The 18,014-nt window shown below is 44.5% G+C and overlaps 1 protein-coding gene across 1 annotated transcript in view; it reads left to right on the top strand.

The window, feature by feature from the left end:
- Gfpt2 (glutamine-fructose-6-phosphate transaminase 2) overlaps positions 1-13,992 on the top strand; it is a 47,759-nt gene extending 33,767 nt beyond the window's left edge. The window contains exons 14-19 of the mRNA XM_052196840.1: positions 2,180-2,337; positions 2,574-2,688; positions 5,044-5,171; positions 8,130-8,297; positions 10,596-10,757; positions 13,109-13,992. Coding sequence (XP_052052800.1) covers positions 2,180-2,337; positions 2,574-2,688; positions 5,044-5,171; positions 8,130-8,297; positions 10,596-10,757; positions 13,109-13,153 — 776 coding nt within the window. The 3' untranslated portion in view covers positions 13,154-13,992. The remainder of the gene's footprint in view (positions 1-2,179; positions 2,338-2,573; positions 2,689-5,043; positions 5,172-8,129; positions 8,298-10,595; positions 10,758-13,108) is intronic.
- Positions 13,993-18,014: the final 4,022 nt, after the last annotated feature.

The following is an 18,014-nucleotide window of genomic DNA, read 5'->3' as shown; positions in this document are numbered from 1 at the left end:
TCTCATGCACGGGGTCATTTAAACCCCCAAAGCATCAGTTACTGGCAACACTGTATGATACTGTGTGACTTTCTCTGGGGAAATGTGACCAACCATGTTTTCACCCTACATAGGTACCAATGACAGACCAAAGAGAAGATTCCACCCAAGCCTAGCTTAATGAGCTCATGAGGTTACTGAGTTTACTCACAGAAGCATGGATGACGTAGAGGAGCTACCTAGCCCTCCTCAACGTGACTAATTCTGCATACACGAGGCTCCCTCCATGCCTGGTCTAAGAGTCCGCCCTTTGGCCCTGCCATTCTCAGCCTCCTAGCACTTCCAAGAACACTCACCTACATGCTCCTAAATGGTTTCTGTACTTAATTTAGAGGAGAAAAAAATCTCAACTCTATTGCTGGGTTGAGAGTCACATCTTTATAAAGTCATATATAGGGTGGTGGGCTGTGTCCAAACCATATAGGCCAGCTATGTGCAATGCCCACACTGTCCAGCAGGGGGAAGCGTGGAGAGACGTGGTTCTGGTCAAGGGAGGAGTACTTTCCCTTAGCTGAGTGAGCCTTTCCCAGGTTCTATCCTCACACAAGGTAACGGTGTACTCCAGCTGAGCCGCATCCTTGGAGTCGCCTCTAAAGATCTGAGAAGGATTTTGATGAATTCCAAAGCTTTATAAAAGTAGGAATGTCCATGTAATGAACTCATCTACCAACCAAGTCAGCCTCGGGTCATCCATGTGTGCAGTTCACCTGGCGCCGCCTCTGGGTCCTATGAAAGCTGATGTCATCATGCCATCTGTCCCCACAGATAATTCAGAGTGTGAGACAAAGATGACAAAGCATAAGCCAGTGATGTCATCATGCTCACAACTGAAAATTGACCATACAATTCTAATATCCTAACGGGGGTGGGGGGTGAGGGGAGTGGATTTTAATATTGCTTCCATTTTGAATTTTTAATACTAGTTCCATTTGATGACAAGCTGAGGGAAAATTACTACAGACACACTCACCATCCCACTGAATAAACTGCCTTTGGGTTGAACTTCCCCTCAGAGCCTAAATGTAGTTCATGAATGGGTAGGGAAAGTAAAATAAAGAAAAATAGGTATGTTTTATGTGAAAAATGTAGTGGCAGTCCGCTGGCCTCTGTACAGCCATAATCTGTTTTTTGTTGATTTTGTTGTTGTTGTTGTTGTTTTATTTAAGATTTATTTATTTTATATATGTGAGTATACTGTTGCTGCCTTCAGACATACTAGAAGAGGGTGTCAGATTTCATTACAGATGGTCATGAGCCACCATGTGGTTGCTGGGAATTGAACTCAGAACCTCTGGAAGAGCAGCCAGTGCCCTTAACCACTGAGGCATCTCTTCATCTGGGTTTAAAAGTGAGATTTGAGTAAACGAGATACCAAAATCAGAGACAGAGGCTGATGCAGGTAGTACCGTTTTTCTCCTTTTCCACCTGCCTCTATAATTGATGCTGACTTAAGGTTGCCCAGAAGTGTAAAGAGGGGAATTAGACCACTTGGAAGCACTGGTGACACCAGTTTTGGGGACAGGTCAGGAACTAAGGTGAGCACAATCAAGAGCATTGACCATATGGCTGGAATAATCAGGGTTGGAAATTCACCGGGTCTCACGTTATGGTCGGCCTCATATTGCTTTGAGTTTCTTTAAAACTGACAAACAGGGAGTTGGTGCTGGCTTGTGCACAAGTCTGTTGATGTGGCCTAATTACAAAAATTATTTAAATCCACACTGAGTTGCAAGAAATATTACCTTCAAATAGATTCTATCTGAGCAGTCTTGCTTTTCAATATTTAAACCTCAGCAAATTGTACCCTGGCAGCCGCACAGCCTGGATAGGGATGTTTGCGTTTCTCTGAACTCCTCAGCCTAAAGGGAAATGAGGACGGACCCCCCACCCCCAATGGAGTTGACAAGAGGATTCAAGGGAATGGGATAAGAAAGTACTTGCTATATAAATAGTAATGAGATTCAGTTTAAAAAGCAACAGGAACGATGTTGAACCTGGGCTTTCTTTTCCAAAGGTTGTCCGGGTTTTAAATTCCCAAGTGGAATGGGTAGGGGGTGAATGAGGAGAAAGGGAAGAAGGGAGAAGAGGGTGCTTGCTGGCCTAACAGCAGCACTTCCTCACAGCATCCCCCGTGTTGCAGGTGAGACTGCAGACACGCTCCTGGCACTGCGATACTGTAAGGATCGCGGTGCACTAACCGTGGGCATCACCAACACCGTGGGCAGCTCCATCTCCCGGGAGACCGATTGTGGCGTCCACATCAACGCAGGGCCAGAGATTGGGGTAGCCAGCACCAAGGTACGAGTTGTGTTCTTCAGGGAGGACCTGGGTGATGGCATGAAGATATGGGTGCCCTCACAATCACACCTGGTTCTTCTCACCTCCTCTCACCTCCTCTCTTCCCTTCCTCTCCTCTTCTCTTCATTTTGTCATTATATCTCTTTTCTATCTCTGTTCCTGTTGTCCGGTTCTCCTATCTCTTTAAACACCTTGAGACAGCTGTCTAAAGTCCCCCCTCCCCCCTTCGTCCTCAGGCTTACACCAGCCAGTTCATCTCTCTGGTGATGTTTGGTTTGATGATGTCTGAAGATCGAATTTCTCTACAGAAGAGGAGGCAAGAGATCATCCGTGGCCTCAGAGCTTTACCCGGTGAGTCCTTTATGTTCGAATCCATTGAGCCTCTCTGGGTCATTCCCTTTCTTTTCTCTTATGTAAAGGATGCTGTTAATTACTCTCTCCTTCCGGACCTTTCTACTCAATGACAAATCCTACTTCACAACCCGCCTCCAAACCTGCCCAGCAAATCTTTCTAAGCCAAGATGTTAAGCCTCAGTTGTCTGTCGAACTCCAGAACTTTGTATCTGACTTGGTCCGGCTCCCTCCTTTCCCGACTGCCTGACTTCAGTGGCGGATGTTTACCTTAAAATGAACAAGTTAGCCAGGCTCTTCAAAGGAAACAAACAACGGGGCTTGTTGCTAATACTAAAGGTTAACTTTCCAATCATTATTTAGAATTTGGAAAGCTTGTTACTAACTTAACCAATTTCCAAATTTGAAGGTGGTTTTTTTTTTTTGTTTTGTTTTGTTTTGTTTCTAAGAAGTTGGTGATTTTAAAGAGGTGATTTTTGTAACTAAATGTGTCCAGTTTTAGATGCTCTAGCTCTGGGCCTTAGCAAGATGTCATCACATTGAGTGAAAGAGCCGTTTAAGTGAAAATCAGGTCAAATGTAACAAAGTAGAGAAACTTCATCTATGTTTCAGATTCCTACTTGCAACTCCTGGTTTCAAGAAACTATTACTTCTTGTCTGATGCAGAATCTAAGAACATTCCCAACTATTTGAAGACATTTTAAACCTTTTCCTTTTCCAACTATAAATCTTTCTAAGGTTTAGTTAAAACACATTAAAACAAAAAATGACAAAAATCACAATAGGTTAAATGTAGAAACAGATATGGTGTCAATTCTTTTACTGAGAAGTCAGATGCTAAAACATACATAAAGATTTTGGGCTGACGAGACCACTCAGCAGGTAAAGATTCTTGCTGCCCAGTCTGAAGCCCCAGAGTGATCCCCTCAAACCCACGTGACATAAGAACAGACTCCTGACAGTTGTTCTCCAACTGGCACACACACACAAATAATAAAATATATTTTCTTTTTTTTCCTTGTCCCACACCCAATCCTCATTATTTTGTCCGAGACAGGGTTTCTCTGTGTAGCCCTGGATGTCCTGGAACTCACTTTGTAGACCAGACTAGCCTCAAACTCACAGAGATCCACCAGCCTCTGCCTCCCGAGTGCTGGGATTTTATTAAAAAAAAATTTTTTTTTAAAGATGTCCAACAATACCGAAAGGACCAGAATTACCACAAAAGACTCCAAGTTCTCGACATGCAGGAGATTTATTTGTCCCCAAGGGACAAAGGATGGGAAATAAGAGACAAAGACAGGAGACAGAGGACAAGGGAGAAGAGGAAAGGAACCAGGAAGAAGAGGAAGATGTATTTGCCCCAGGGACAAACAACTGCTTCTGGATAGAAAGGAGACAGACCTGGCCTATAGGCAAAAGGCAGTTTATAAAGGGAAAATGGGAAATCCCCGTGTTAGTATGAGTAGGTTTGTTTTGCTGGGGCATGTGAATTAGGGTAGCCAAAGGGACTTTTGATTGCTGGACTTCATTCAGTACTTTGATAGCTGGACTGTGGCGGTCAGCCTCAGGGGGGAGGAATTGGCCACGTAAGGGAATGGAGGGAGAATGGGAAGAAGGGTAAGGACGGTCAGAGCCACGTTTGCTATACTTAGGTCCGCAAGAGCCCTTCAAATAACAATCTTCTCACACTTTTTTTTTCAGAAATATATCATTATAAGTCTATTATTATTTTCCGGCTGTTCTGGAACTCACTAGGTAGACCAGGCTAACCTTGAACTCAGAGATCCACCTGTCTCTCTGCCTCTAATGTGCCAGGATTAAATGAATACACGGCCATGCCTAGCTGATTGGTGTTATTTTCAGATCCAATATTGAGAACTATAACTCATAAGAACATAGGCTCTTGAGGATGACAAGAATTTATAAGAGTATAAGAGAGTTGCGGGACCAGGAAGTTTGATCACAATGGGTCTGATTAGCACTAACTTCGCCTTGGGACCCAGCCCAGGGCAAGGAACTGAGGAGTTTATTTGGAATTTCAGTCTTGTGTCTTCTCAGGGGGTGATTTCATCTCGCTGGCTCTTGGTTTCTTTGGAGCTGGAAATGAGCGCCTATGGCCTACCTTATAGATGCTCACAAGCACACACAAACAGGAACTGCCAAGCCGACAAGTTCCTGGACAGTATCCAAAATTATGACAGACCTAAGCTTAAAGCCTGTCTAAATAATGCATGCAAGCAGTCTTGTGAGCAGCCTAAGTTTCTAAACCTTGCTATAGCCAAGGATTTGCCTTGTGACTATTTGGAAGTCAGAGTGACTCAGTTCTGTCCCTTATCTCTTTGCATTGCTTAGAGCTGATCAAAGAAGTGTTATCCCTGGATGAGAAGATCCATGACTTGGCCCTGGAGCTCTACACACAAAGGTCACTCCTAGTGATGGGACGGGGATATAACTATGCCACGTGCCTGGAAGGGGCCTTGGTGAGTCTCTCTCTGCCCAGCCTCTGCCTCCAGTAGCTGACTGCACAGTCTCCCATAGCAACACAAAGGCAGGCTTAGGAGATACTGGAAGAAGCCAGTGAGGAGGAGGAGGAGGACAGGGCCTAGAGGACTGGAAGGGAGGGGTTTGGAAACCCACCAAGCCCCTTCATGAGTCTGCGTTGGGTGTTGGCTCTTACTCTGGGGTCATAAAAATCGGTGAAGGAGGTATTCCCCAAGGAGTTCTCAGCCTATAGAGCAAAGGGAACAAGGTATTGTTGGGTGAAGCTCCTTGAAATGCTTGGCATATGACAAGTTATTTGTTTAAAAAAAAATATCTGGTATGTGCTTCATAATCCCAGCACTGGGTAAGTAGAGACAGGAGCATCTCTGGGGCTCAGTGGTCAGTCAGTTTGATTTCTTTGAGAAGCACCAGATTCCAGTGAAGGACCATATCTCAAAAATGGATGGTTCTTGAGGAATGCCACCGAGGTACACACACACACACACACACAAACACACACACACACACACTGTTGGAGAATAACACACACTACACACCCACACAGGGGCACGGGCACGCACGCACGCACACACACACACGCACACACGCAAAATTACACACACAGATTGCATAGGGGAACTGAGCGAAATTCAGATCCACTACCACAAGCAACCTACAGGGAAAGAATTTTGGTTGTTGAAAATTCTAGAATCTCTTTAGATCTTCCTTGTGACCCACAAACTTCCAAAGGGGGCAGGGCTTGTACTCTGATCGCAATGAGCGATTTCTTTTTAATTGATGGCCAGTCATTTTCTTCCCTGACAAGATATTCCCAGTGTCAGAGAAAGCTGATGGGGCCGAGGTAGGGGGCCGGAAGTGTAAGGCTGGCACAGCCGAGCTAGGCTGGCACACTTCTCACCATTAGTGTGCTATTTACAGATCCGAATGCTCGTGTGGGGCAAACGGGACCCCGTATCCCAGTCGAGACAGCACTGGGAACCATATCAGGAGTTGCAAGCAACTTGGCTCCTCTCCTTATGATACCCAGTCAGAAAATGAGCAAGAGACATTCAGGGAACGTTACAGCTGGTTGTAGCTGGGAGCAAACTGACCACTGACTGCCAAGTTCCAACATATGCATCATATGCATGTTAATTCTTCTCTGAAAGAATTCACTGGCTCATTGTAAAAACTATGAACCAAGGATACTGATGCACCCCAGATACAGGCATAGATACTCAGATCAAGGTATATGGGAATGGATATGGTATTTTTATGTTGTCTCTGGCCATGCCACTCTTCCAGAACCTTTTGTCAGGCTTTTCCAGGCATCCCTTTGTATTTTTATGGAGGCTTCCTTTCAGAGGTTTGATTTAGTCATTGGCCTCTGAGGATGAACCTCGCCTTGAACCAGAGTCCACTCTGCAAGGATGTGTAAAGTTGAAGAGCCCAGCCCTCTACCCCTGCTTGGCTCTAGATAGTACAGACTTATCCTGTAGCTAACATTAGCAAGGAAAGACACCTCTCACTTTGAACATTGTAAGATTAGGGACTATATGCTAAGAAATAGAAGGGACAGAGACTAAACATACGAGTCAGTTACTTTCCAAGACAAAATACCTGACAAAAGCAACTTGAGGAAGAGAAGGGGTTGTTTTGGCTCACGGTAAGAGGGCGCAGTCCATCATGGTGGAGAAGGCACGAGGTAGCTGGTCACGTTGTCCACAATCAAGGCGCACCGAGAGAGGGATGCTGGGATTTGGTTTACTGTCTGCTCTTTACTCTGTCTAGGACCCCAGCCCATGGGACCACCCATACTTAGGGCAGGTCTCCTTTGTAAATCCAGTCTAAAAACTATCTCACACACATGACCAGGAGGTAGGGGTGTGTGTGTGTGTGTGTGTGTGTGTGTGTGTGTGTGTGTGTGTATAAAATTTTAAATCCCACCAAGGTGACTGTAAAGATCACCACTGGGACATTTTACATCAGTCAATCCCTGCACTGTGAGCTCAGATCACTTGCAAGAGTCTGACTCCTGCATAAGGAACAGAGTGCCAGGCATGAAGAGGCACAGACTGGGCAGGGTAAACTTCCAATCTCTTGATAGTTCTGCTCTCTGGCTCAGGGGGTCAGCTGCAGTGGCAGAGCATTGCCGATGAAAGATGCACATTCAAACTGTGTCTCCAAGTTGGCCTTTGAGGAAAGAAAGGAGTGTTTAGGGCTGCTGCTGACACAAGTCAATGGCCCCTGTGTGGTCACTTGGAGGCCAGTACGCCAGTTGTCCTCCGTCTCCAAAGAGGAGTCTTCTTCCTCACTGGGTTTGCCTGACCCAAATAATTAACTAGCTCTAGGCACATGGAAGGACATTTTCTTAAACCTTCTCATCAGTGCAATGATGAAGACTTGGCAGTGAATGAGTGAAACTGTATGTACCTGAACGAGGAGGAAAATATCATATAAGAGCCCACAGTATGGGAATTTACTAGATAGGTTAAGCTAAGCCACTGATTTAGATGTGATTAAGGATCTAAAATTGGAAGAATGGTTAACCAGCTAATTGAATAAGGGCATATCTAAGCAGAATACAATGCCACCATTATTCGTGGTAACCGGGAAGACCACGTGGCTTGCCAAGGGCTTGGAGGCGGGAGTGAAGGCAAACTGGACTGGGTGGATGGCTGTGCATGGAACTGAGGAGAGGTGTCACTGTTGTTCCTGGGGGCTGCAAGGTTACTCTCTGGGCTTTGTTCATGCTCTGGTCAGCAGCACATCCTCTCTCCCGGCCCAGAGCGTCCCTGGCCGCTGTTGACCCATCTATATATGCCCCTGTCTGCCTTGAGACCTTCAGCTCTGACCCTTTGAGTAACTCCCTCTCCCAGCTTCTCTCTGTCCCTGTCTTCTCTGTTGCGGTCCCCACCTTCCCAGTGTGACACGAATCCTAACTTGTGTCTTCCTAGAAAATTAAAGAGATCACCTACATGCATTCGGAAGGTATCTTGGCTGGAGAACTGAAGCACGGGCCCCTTGCCCTGGTCGACAAGCAGATGCCAGTCATCATGGTCATCATGAAGGACCCTTGCTTTGCCAAGTGCCAGAATGCCCTGCAGCAGGTCACTGCCCGCCAGGTGAGAGCTCTCCAAGGGACTGAAATCCCTGCTCTCCTGTTCCTTGCCACACATGCTCATCTCTGCCAAGTCTGTCATCACTGGCTGCTGTCTGTGGGTATGACCACACTCTGTCCTGTCCCCTTCTGTTGACATTTATCTTTTAATGTAGAGGAGGGGCAGGTATGTGTGGAGGTCAGAGGACCACTTGCAGGAGGAGTAAGTTCTCTCCTCTTATCATGTGGGTTCTGAGACTGGAATTCAGGTCTTCGGGCGTATTGACAGAGATATATCCACTAAGACATCTCACTGACCTATTGAGCCCTTTTGAATACCATGCCAATTTGGCAGGGAATTAGTGAGCCTGAGGTCATATCCTCCAGCTCCTTAGTGAGGGTAGTGACCAGTCTCTCTCTGAGCTGCCCTGGATCCTAGGACTGGAGACAGAGGAGGTGCTTTTAAGACAGCATCTTAGGAGAGGAGTTTCCTCCCAAGGTTGCTGTAATGTCATTGTAATGCTAACTTTTCAGAGTTAAGTCAGTCTTCAGAGAGTAAGTGCACAGTTCTTCATAAGACTGACCTCCCATCCAAACCCACACATCAGGATCTAATGGGCAACCAAGCCTCAGACTGGTTGCAAATTTGGAGGTTCCCCTAAACCCCCTCATGTTCAGTAACTCTCACAGAACCTCTCATGTGAACAACTCACAGAACCTGTGAAAGTGTGGTATTTACTATTGAAATATTAAAGTAGATTCAAACTAGGGCCTGCCCCGGAGGGGAGAGCCACAGTGTGAAGGTCCAAGATGTCCTTTTGATGAGTGCCTCCTTCAGGTACATTGATGCCTGTCACCAGGGAGCTCCCTTAAGCTCCTTCAAGACTTTTCCTCATGCATTCATTACGAAGACACAATGACTAAATCATTGACCATGTGATAGAACTTGCTCTGCAGCCCTGCTTCTGTTTTTGGTGACTCAGAGCTTCAACTTTCTCATCATGGTTGATCTTTCGAGCATAGTCAGTCCCCATCCTGAGACTGAGTTCATCTTGTTAGCAATAAACTCAAGTATAGTCCAAGGTGCCAGTGTGAACAGTGATGCTGCTAACTGCTGAAGGTAGATTGACTGCCTCCCAGGAACTAACCAGTCAGATCAATTATTCTCTGGCCTCGTGGAGATGGGAGGGCAGAGACCACTTAGATTCATGAAGTCACAGGAAGAGGAATTCCAGTAAGGTGCTTAAGCCAGCCACTGCCGCATAGATCTGGGAGCAGAGGTCAGAGAGCTCGTATAAAGACACAATTGTGTTATTTCCTATTGAAATCCCTCTCAGAGCTTCCCATCAAACTACGGTGACCTCTTTCCCAATCTGCATCATGGAACCCGCTGAGTTCCAGGTGTTCTACCTGCCCTGATTCTCACTCACGCCAAGCTCCTTCTTTACTCTGAGCCTTTCTTTGCATTGACTCTTCCTATTGCTGTGTGGGGAGAGGGAGGGGAAGGAAGAGTTTCTACACAAATACCTCCACAAGCCGATGTAAAGAGCTACCTGGCTCCTTCTCTGTAGCCAAGGTTGGCTTGAACTTGCTATGTAGACCAGGCTTAGCTCTGCCCCCCCCCCAAACTTTCCTAGTTACATCTCAGTTGTGAAAATCTTGATCAAAGCAATTTAAGGATCTATTTGGGTTCATGGCTCAAGGATATATAGCCTGTCATGGTAGCAGAGGTTTGAGGAAGCTTCTAGTCAAATGGCATTTACTGGTCTTCAGTTTACCTTCTCCTTTCTATGCAGTCTAGGACCCAAGCCAAGGAAACAGTGCTGCCCACTTTCAGAATTGTTATTCCATCTCAATCGACATAATCTAGATAATCCCACACAGACGTGCTTGGAGACTTATCTACTAGGAGATTTTAGATCTGGTCAAGTTGACAGTCAGTGTTAACATCATAGAAAACTTACCACTTTCTCTCACTCATGTTTTATTGCCTCTGGCATTTATCCAAAATTCACCTTTGCTCATGATTTTATTTTCATCGCTGGATTATGAAGTTAGGAGTAGATCAGGTCAAGGCATCTGTGATGCTAGTCAACAAATGGATGCTGAATGACGGTGCAAGGTGCAGTCACCCGACCAGGAAAGGGGAAGAAATACACCAAGAAGCACAACTGTCCTTTACTCGTGGCATACACATGACCTCATGGATAACAGCACTATAGCAGTGCTAACTCCAGAAGATTCCAGAAACTATACTCAGTGTAGGAGAGGGCTTGCTTCTTTCAGAAACACGATACTTTATGATCCCCTCTCTCTGATTTAGGGCCGCCCGATCATACTGTGTTCCAAGGATGACACCGAGAGTTCCAAGTTTGCATATAAAACTATTGAACTTCCCCACACAGTGGACTGTCTCCAGGGTATCCTGAGTGTGATCCCGCTCCAGCTTCTGTCCTTCCACCTGGCTGTCCTCCGAGGTTATGATGTAAGTCTAAAATTTGGATAAGCACAGCAAAAGGTTGAAACAGAAAGCCAAAGTTTCTTTCTTATTGATGCATTGTTGTTTCTTATTAAATTTGTACAGATTTATGGGCACAGGGTATTTCAATGCACAGATATGCCATTGTGTTGTTTATAATGGACAAGTTGTTTTTTTTTAAAAAAACACTTATTTGGATTAAAATACTCATTGGAGAAATAATATCATTTAAAGTAAATTCCATTTTAAGGTTGCTTAGATTCCCTAAGAGGTGCCAAAATAAATAAACAAATATACAAACAAACAAACAAACAAAATTTTCAAGGCAGGTCTGGTGAAACACACTTAGGAGCCAGCATTCAGGAGGAGGAGGCAGGCAAACTACAAATGTAAGGCAGCCTATGCTACAAAGAGAAACCCAAATACAAATAAATAAACAAAAATGACTACTGTTATCCAGGTTAAAATTCTGTTTCTTCCTTGAGTTATTATACTAAGTTTTTTTCATCTTTATGAATGTGTTAGGTGCAACATTCAATTGTTGTATAGTATCCCCTTGAAATCTTTTTTATTTTTACATTTTTATTCATATGTCTGTACGTGTGTCTATGTAACTATATGCTACACATATACAGTTTCCCCAGAAGCCCAAAAAGGCCATCAGATCCCTGGAACTAACGCTTGTTATGAGCCACTGATGTGGGTGCTGGGAATCTAACTCAGATCCTCAGGTAGAACAAAGCACTCTTAGCAGCTGAGACATCTCTGTGGCTGCTGTTCCAAGCTTTTAACATGAACCATCAACCAGAGGGTACACATAGTTCCAGCCAAAAATGTGGCAGAGGAATGCCTTGTTGGGCATCAGTGGGAGGAGTGGTCTTTGGTCAGGTAAAGGCTCAATAAAGGCCCCAACAAAGGTAAACAGATGGGGGGGAGGTGGGAGTGTCAGGTAGAGGGGCATATACATGGAGGCAGGGGATGGGAGGAGGGGTAGGAAATCGTTGGGAAGGGGGCTTTTGGGAGGGGGGAAATTGGGAAAGGTTTTACCATTGGCAATGTAAATGAAGATACTCAATAAAAAAAAGATAAAAACAAAACTTGGTTTAGCTGGGAGGTGGTGGCGCACGCCTATAGTCCCAGCACTCTGGGAGGCAGAGGCAGGTGGATTTCTGAGTTTGAGGCCAGCCTGGTCTACAAAGTGAGTTCCAGGACAGACAGGGCTACACAGAGAAACCCTGTCTTGAAAAAACCAAATCCAAAAAAAACAAACAAAAACAAAAAAACATGGTTTATTGAATTACTTAAAGAGGCTGCTGTTTCCAATTTTTCATTTTTATGAATAATACCACAGTAAACATGTTTGTATGCACATCTTTGTCCCACATTTAAGATCTATCATTGTGGTGAAAATGATTTGATATTTTGAGACTGCTGGCATTCAGATTACACCTCAGAAAAGAGGGGTCGTCTTACCAGCAAATGTCTAAGAATATAATTCACTGTGTAAAAAATAAAATAGATTCTATGTTACAATTTTATTTTGAGAAGCTTATAAAACTATAATAATCCAAAGAACAATATCCCAGACACACCTAAATGTATATCATCCAAATTGATACTTGATAACTTTTTGTTGTATTTGTTTCATTTTTTCTTAACATATAAATAAAACATTTTTGAGGCCAGTGGAAGCCCACTCTCTTACCCATCTCCAATCATATTTCCTTCTCATTCTCTCCTCAAGTAACAATCTTGTGAAATTCATGTGTATTCCTCCAAAAACATGAATTTTTTTCATTAATTTTTCGGGTGCTGGTGGTCAAACTAAGGTCTTAAACACGTGCTGTGCAGACACTCTCTGTGAGTTACACCCCAATCCTGAAAAGTAAATTTTGTTTGTTTGTTCTTTTTATTTTCATTTTTTATGTAGCTTTGCTCTTTGTTTTGCTCTGGTTCGATTTTTCAAGACAGGGTTTCTCTGTATTCCCTGGACTGTCTTGGCTCTCTACATCAGGCTGGCCTCAAACCTCACAGAGATCCACCTGCCTCTGCTTCCTGAGTGATGGGATTAAAGGTGTGCGCCACCACAGCTCATTGAATCTTCATTCTTAATTTTATATATGCTTGTGTGGTTTTGTGTACATGAGTGCCTGAGTGCAAAAACAGCCTGGTACTGGCACCTGTGAAATAATCAACAAATTGCTATGTGGTAGAGGCTGGCCTTGAACTTCTGATCCTCCTGCTATCCATGTTTATATATATCTGTGCCTGCTTTATGAGGTGCTGGAGATGGCTTTGCATACTAAGCAAGGACCTCATGTGAGCTTCATCCTTTGCCCTCCTGTCTTTCTTTTTAGGTCGACTTCCCCAGAAACCTAGCCAAGTCTGTCACTGTGGAATGAGAACAGGCCATCCGTGACAAGACTGTCGCTAACCTGCAGTCCGATTCAAGACCTGAACCCACTGCAGAGATGCCACATGGGGAAGGAAGTGGGCCTCCATGGGCCCCTCGTGCTTCCAGTAGAGCTTGACAGCTTTGACGTGCCTTGTACCCAAAGTGCTTTGCTTACAGCCAATGCTGTTTCTCTGTGTCCTGACGTCACTGAGGAGACGGGATTGTTTACACAACGGGAATCAGAGCAGACTTTCCACTACTGTGCAATAGAGATACCGCTCTCTTCAGAGTAACTGTGAACCTTTTTTTTTAAACCAACACTAGCTAGTTTTAAAAGTCGAAATATTTATAATGACAATTGTATAGCTTTTAAGTTATTTTTCTAATGTGTGGCTTTCTGTAGCCATGGTAACGCCCTAGCCCATGCATCTGGCTACCCAGAGTGCACTCCGGCAGGTGTCATTCATCTCTGTTTGGGGCACTAGGCATGAGCCCTTTGTCTCCTTTTCCTTGTTCTCCCTCCACAGCTGCTCCTGATTCCTGTCCCTGACACCAACGTGTCCCTGTCCCCTCTCCCTGTGCTACCTTTGAGCCCAGTTAAAGTCTCTCCTTCTTTCAATATTCTCAGATGGACTCAAATCCTTCAACTCTCTGACTTCTGCTCAATCAGATTATGGTTCTTTTTTAAACCCAGACAGCACATTGGTCCCAGCTCCCTACTCATAGTAAACCAACCTGAAATGCCCCACACCAGAGGGTGGTTTCGTGGGGGCTGCCCTGCTCTATTTAAAAGCGTGCACAATCAATGTACTATGCAATTTTACAATAAAGACAGTGCAACTTTTTTTTTCTTCTCATTTGTTTGAATTTGACTAACCTCCTTTTCCTTTCACCTGAGGGTCTGAGCAGTGTCCAGTGGGAACATTCTCGTCATTAGTGGTGCAGTTTAGATAGTTGAATGTGCACCCCCCCCCCCAGCGGTTCATTCATGGGTTGAATTTAATCCTTGTTGAGAGGTATTTTCCATTGCTCTAGAGGCTGAGAAATCCAAGATCAAGGCACTAGCTGTTTTAGTATGTGGGAGACTCTGCTTCTACGTCCCTACCAGAAAGCATCTTTGTATTAACTCACTGTGGAAGAGGCAAATGAGCGCCCAGCGCTTCTTTTAAAAAGCACTGATTCCACCAGGTGTGGTAGCACATGCCTTTAATCCCAGCACTTGGGAGGCAGAGGCAGATAGATCTCTTGAGTTCAAGGCCAACCTGCTCTACAAAATGAGTTCTAGAACAGCCAGAGCTATACAGAGAAACCCTGTCTCAAAAAACCAAAACTCAACATCCTCCCCATACTGCCTCCCTTATTCTTTCTATAAAAACCTGACTTTTGCATATATGCATGTTTGATTGTGTGTGGGAGCATACCTGTGTACAGAGGTTGACACTGGGTGTCTTTCTGGATTGTTCTGCACTTACTGAGGTGGGATTTCTCTCTGAGCCCACAGTTTGCTGGTTTGGCTAGTGTACTAGCTAGTTTTGTGTGTCAACTTGACACAGGCTGGAGTTATCATAGAGAAAGGAGCTTCAGCTGGGGAAGTGCCTCCATGAGATCCAGCTGTGGGGCATTTCTCAATTAGTGATCAGGTGGTGAGGGCCCCTTGTGGGTGATACCACCTTTGGGCTGGTGCTCTTGGGTTCTATAAGAGAGCAGGCTGAGCAAGCCAGGGGAAGCAAGCCAGTAAGAAACATCCCTCCATGGCCTCTGCATCAGCTCCTGCTTCCTGACCTGCTTGAGTTCCAGTCCTGACTTCCTTTAGTGATTAACTGCAATGTGGAAGTGTAAGCTGAATAAACCCTTTCCTCCCCAACTTGTTTCTTGGTCATGATATCTGTGCAGGAATAGAAACCCTGACTAAGACAGCTAGTGTAGCTGGCTAGTTCTGGATGTTTCTAGGATGTTCTGGAGATCCCCATCTCTCCTTCCTTAGTGCTAGGATCACAGGCAGATCACCACACCATCCTGGCTTTTTTTTTTTTTAAGATTTATTTATTATTATATGTAAGTACAATGTAGCTGTCTTCAGACACACCAGAAGAGGGCATCAGATCTCATTATGGATTGTTGTGAGCCACCATGTGGTTGCTGGGATTTGAACTCAGGACCTTCAGAAGAGCAGTCATTGCTCTTAACCGCTGAGCCATCTCTTCAGCCCCATCCTGGCTTTTACATGGGTGATGGTATCCAAACTTTGGCTCTTCATGCTTGCTCAGCAAGTGCTGGATCCACTGAACCACCTCCACAGCCCAGACCCCACTTTCATTACCATCACATGGGGCTGGGGATATAAACATATTGAAGGAGAAACACAAAACCCATAGACCATGGCAAGAGGTAATTTTTTGGGAACTTAATAAATCAAGAAACTATTACTCATACTTTGATGAAGATTTGCCTAATAAGGAATTTTAAGTCAGAAAAAAAATTAGAGTTTTCCATTCTCTTGTTCCTTGTGTTGTTATTAAGTCCAGAATCTCCCTAAGATGTCTTTGTCAGTGACTTTTTTATTCTCTTTTGACTTCTGGTGTCCTCAAATACTGCAGTGTTATAGCTTTGCATCTCTTTGTTAGATGTTAACCTCAGTCAAGATATGCACACCCTATAGGATTGGGGGAGTTATTTTAGGTATATATGCACACGTATATATGTGCACCTCTTGCATACCTGGTGCCTGTGATGGCCAAAAGAGGGTGTCAGATCCCTGGTTACTGGATTAAAGACAGTTATGTGTGTGGGTACAGGGAATCAAACCCAAGTCCTCTGGAAGAGCATCCAGTGCTCTTAACCACTGAGCCATCTCTGCAGCCCCAGAATTCTAAGAAATCTTGAATTACTTTGTTACAGAGTTCTGTTTCTTCTCTGGCCTCTCTGAACTAAAATACCTGCATCAGAGCTTGAAGCTATTTGATGGGTTGAGTCTAAGCATTCTTTCCTATCATCAATCTTGTCTTTTAGTCTGTTAGTTCAACTAGTTAGGAAATTTGTTCAATCTTCTCTCCCTGTCTCTGCTTCCCTATCTACACCCAACCTATCCACTAGGAATGTATGTCTAATTATTAAGGAACACATGATTTTGTAGAATGCCCACCAGTTGGCTGTCTAAAGTTTTCCTTATGGTTAGGATGGGTTTTATGGCCCTGGGGGAGGAAGAGAAACATTTTCATCACTTTGCTTCAAGGAAAAAAACCCACTAACATCACAAGTCAGGTTAGTGTTAACTGTTGGTGTTAACCTTGGTGTGAGATTACCCCACCTGAGGCAGTCAGTGCCAGATTTTGCCCTCTGCCAAGGTTCTGTGTCAGGTGCTATTTACTGAGAGTCTAGCTAAGGCTGATGGGAGCTGTTTGAGTTGGCCTCTGCATTTCTGACACGCCCCCATCATTCTGGGTCTGTGTATCTTATAAGTACTTCCTGATTCATACTACAGTAAACTCCAGATCTACCTTGTACATTTCCTGATCTATGGGATCTCTAGTGACTCCTGATTCCTTCTGTCAAAGACGACTAGTCTTAGAAACAAAGATCTGAGCTCTGTCTTTCTGCTACTCATTCAGGTGTGATTACCTGTAGGCCTCCTCACCTGAGACCAAGGTCATATATGAATATTCAGACTAGCTTCTGAATGGCTGGCTCTTGTCTCAAGGGTGTGGTATCTTTTCAGTCCCTCTAAAGCCAAAAATAATATTTTTTTCTTTTGGAATTTATCTTCTGCTTAGACTATGTGTGGTAAGACTCAGTTTTCTGTTTGCCTGTATTAATCTTTCTTCCATATGACCTTGGATTGTCTTACCCAGGTTCAAGGCCAGTTGATCAGAAGTTCTGTGTATATATCTGTGAGGTATAAAGAGGTAAAAAGTTATTTCAGTTGTGGTGTTTAGAGGTGAGGCCTTAGAGAAATGATTAGGATCAGATAAGGTCATTAGGATTAGGGTAGGCTTCTGGTGGTTTTATGAGGAAAAAGACCAGATACACACATATACACAGTTCACTTTGTCTCAACTGCCCAGAGACTTTGCCAGCAAGAAAGCCGTGACTAGATAAGGTTTCTCAACCCTGTACTTCCAACCACACCTCTTCGTGTATATGCATGTGTATTTGTGTATGTGTGCATTTGTGTAGCTTGTGTGTGTGTGTGTATGTGTATGTGAAGTCACCAACCAGAAGTCAACATTGGGTGCCATTCCTCCTCAGATACCACACATTTTGCATTTGTGAGACAAGATCTTTTGTTGGGACCTCAGGATCACAGTTAGATTCAGCAGCCTGGCCACTGAGCTCTACGAATCTGCCTGTCTCTGCCTCCTTGGGTCTAAGATCGTAAGTAGAAGAACATGTCTAGCTTTTAAAATGGGGGTCTGGGGACTGGACTCTGGTCTTCCTTTGAATCATCATTCGCCCTCCTCCCATTTTTTCTTTTTAATTGCTGTTGTTGGGGTTTCTAGTTCAGTTTTGTTTTACGGGCCTGGGAGCTGCACCAGAGCCTCTCACCTGTCATGTGCTCCTCATTCTTATCATTATGGTCAAGAAGCTGATGGGAACAAACGAGGAGAAAGTTTCCTTTGTATGAGGTTTCCTAGACTCAGTCCATCCTGATGGGGAGGACAGGCAGGGAGGGGCAGGGAAGTGTACATCATAGCAACTAGGAGGCAGAGAGGGAACGCCCACTGTGGCCTACTCTACTCGTTTACTCCATCGGGGCCCCAACCTATTTAGTATCACACACACATACACACACACACACACACACACTCAGGGTGGGTGTTCTTAACTTAGCTAGTCTTTGGCAAGTCTTAAAGATACATCTAGATGTGCAC

This window comes from Apodemus sylvaticus, chromosome 10 (genome assembly GCF_947179515.1).
Source record: "Apodemus sylvaticus chromosome 10, mApoSyl1.1, whole genome shotgun sequence".
Classification (NCBI taxonomy): Eukaryota; Metazoa; Chordata; class Mammalia; order Rodentia; family Muridae; genus Apodemus; species Apodemus sylvaticus.
This window is presented reverse-complemented; position numbering and strand designations above follow the sequence as displayed.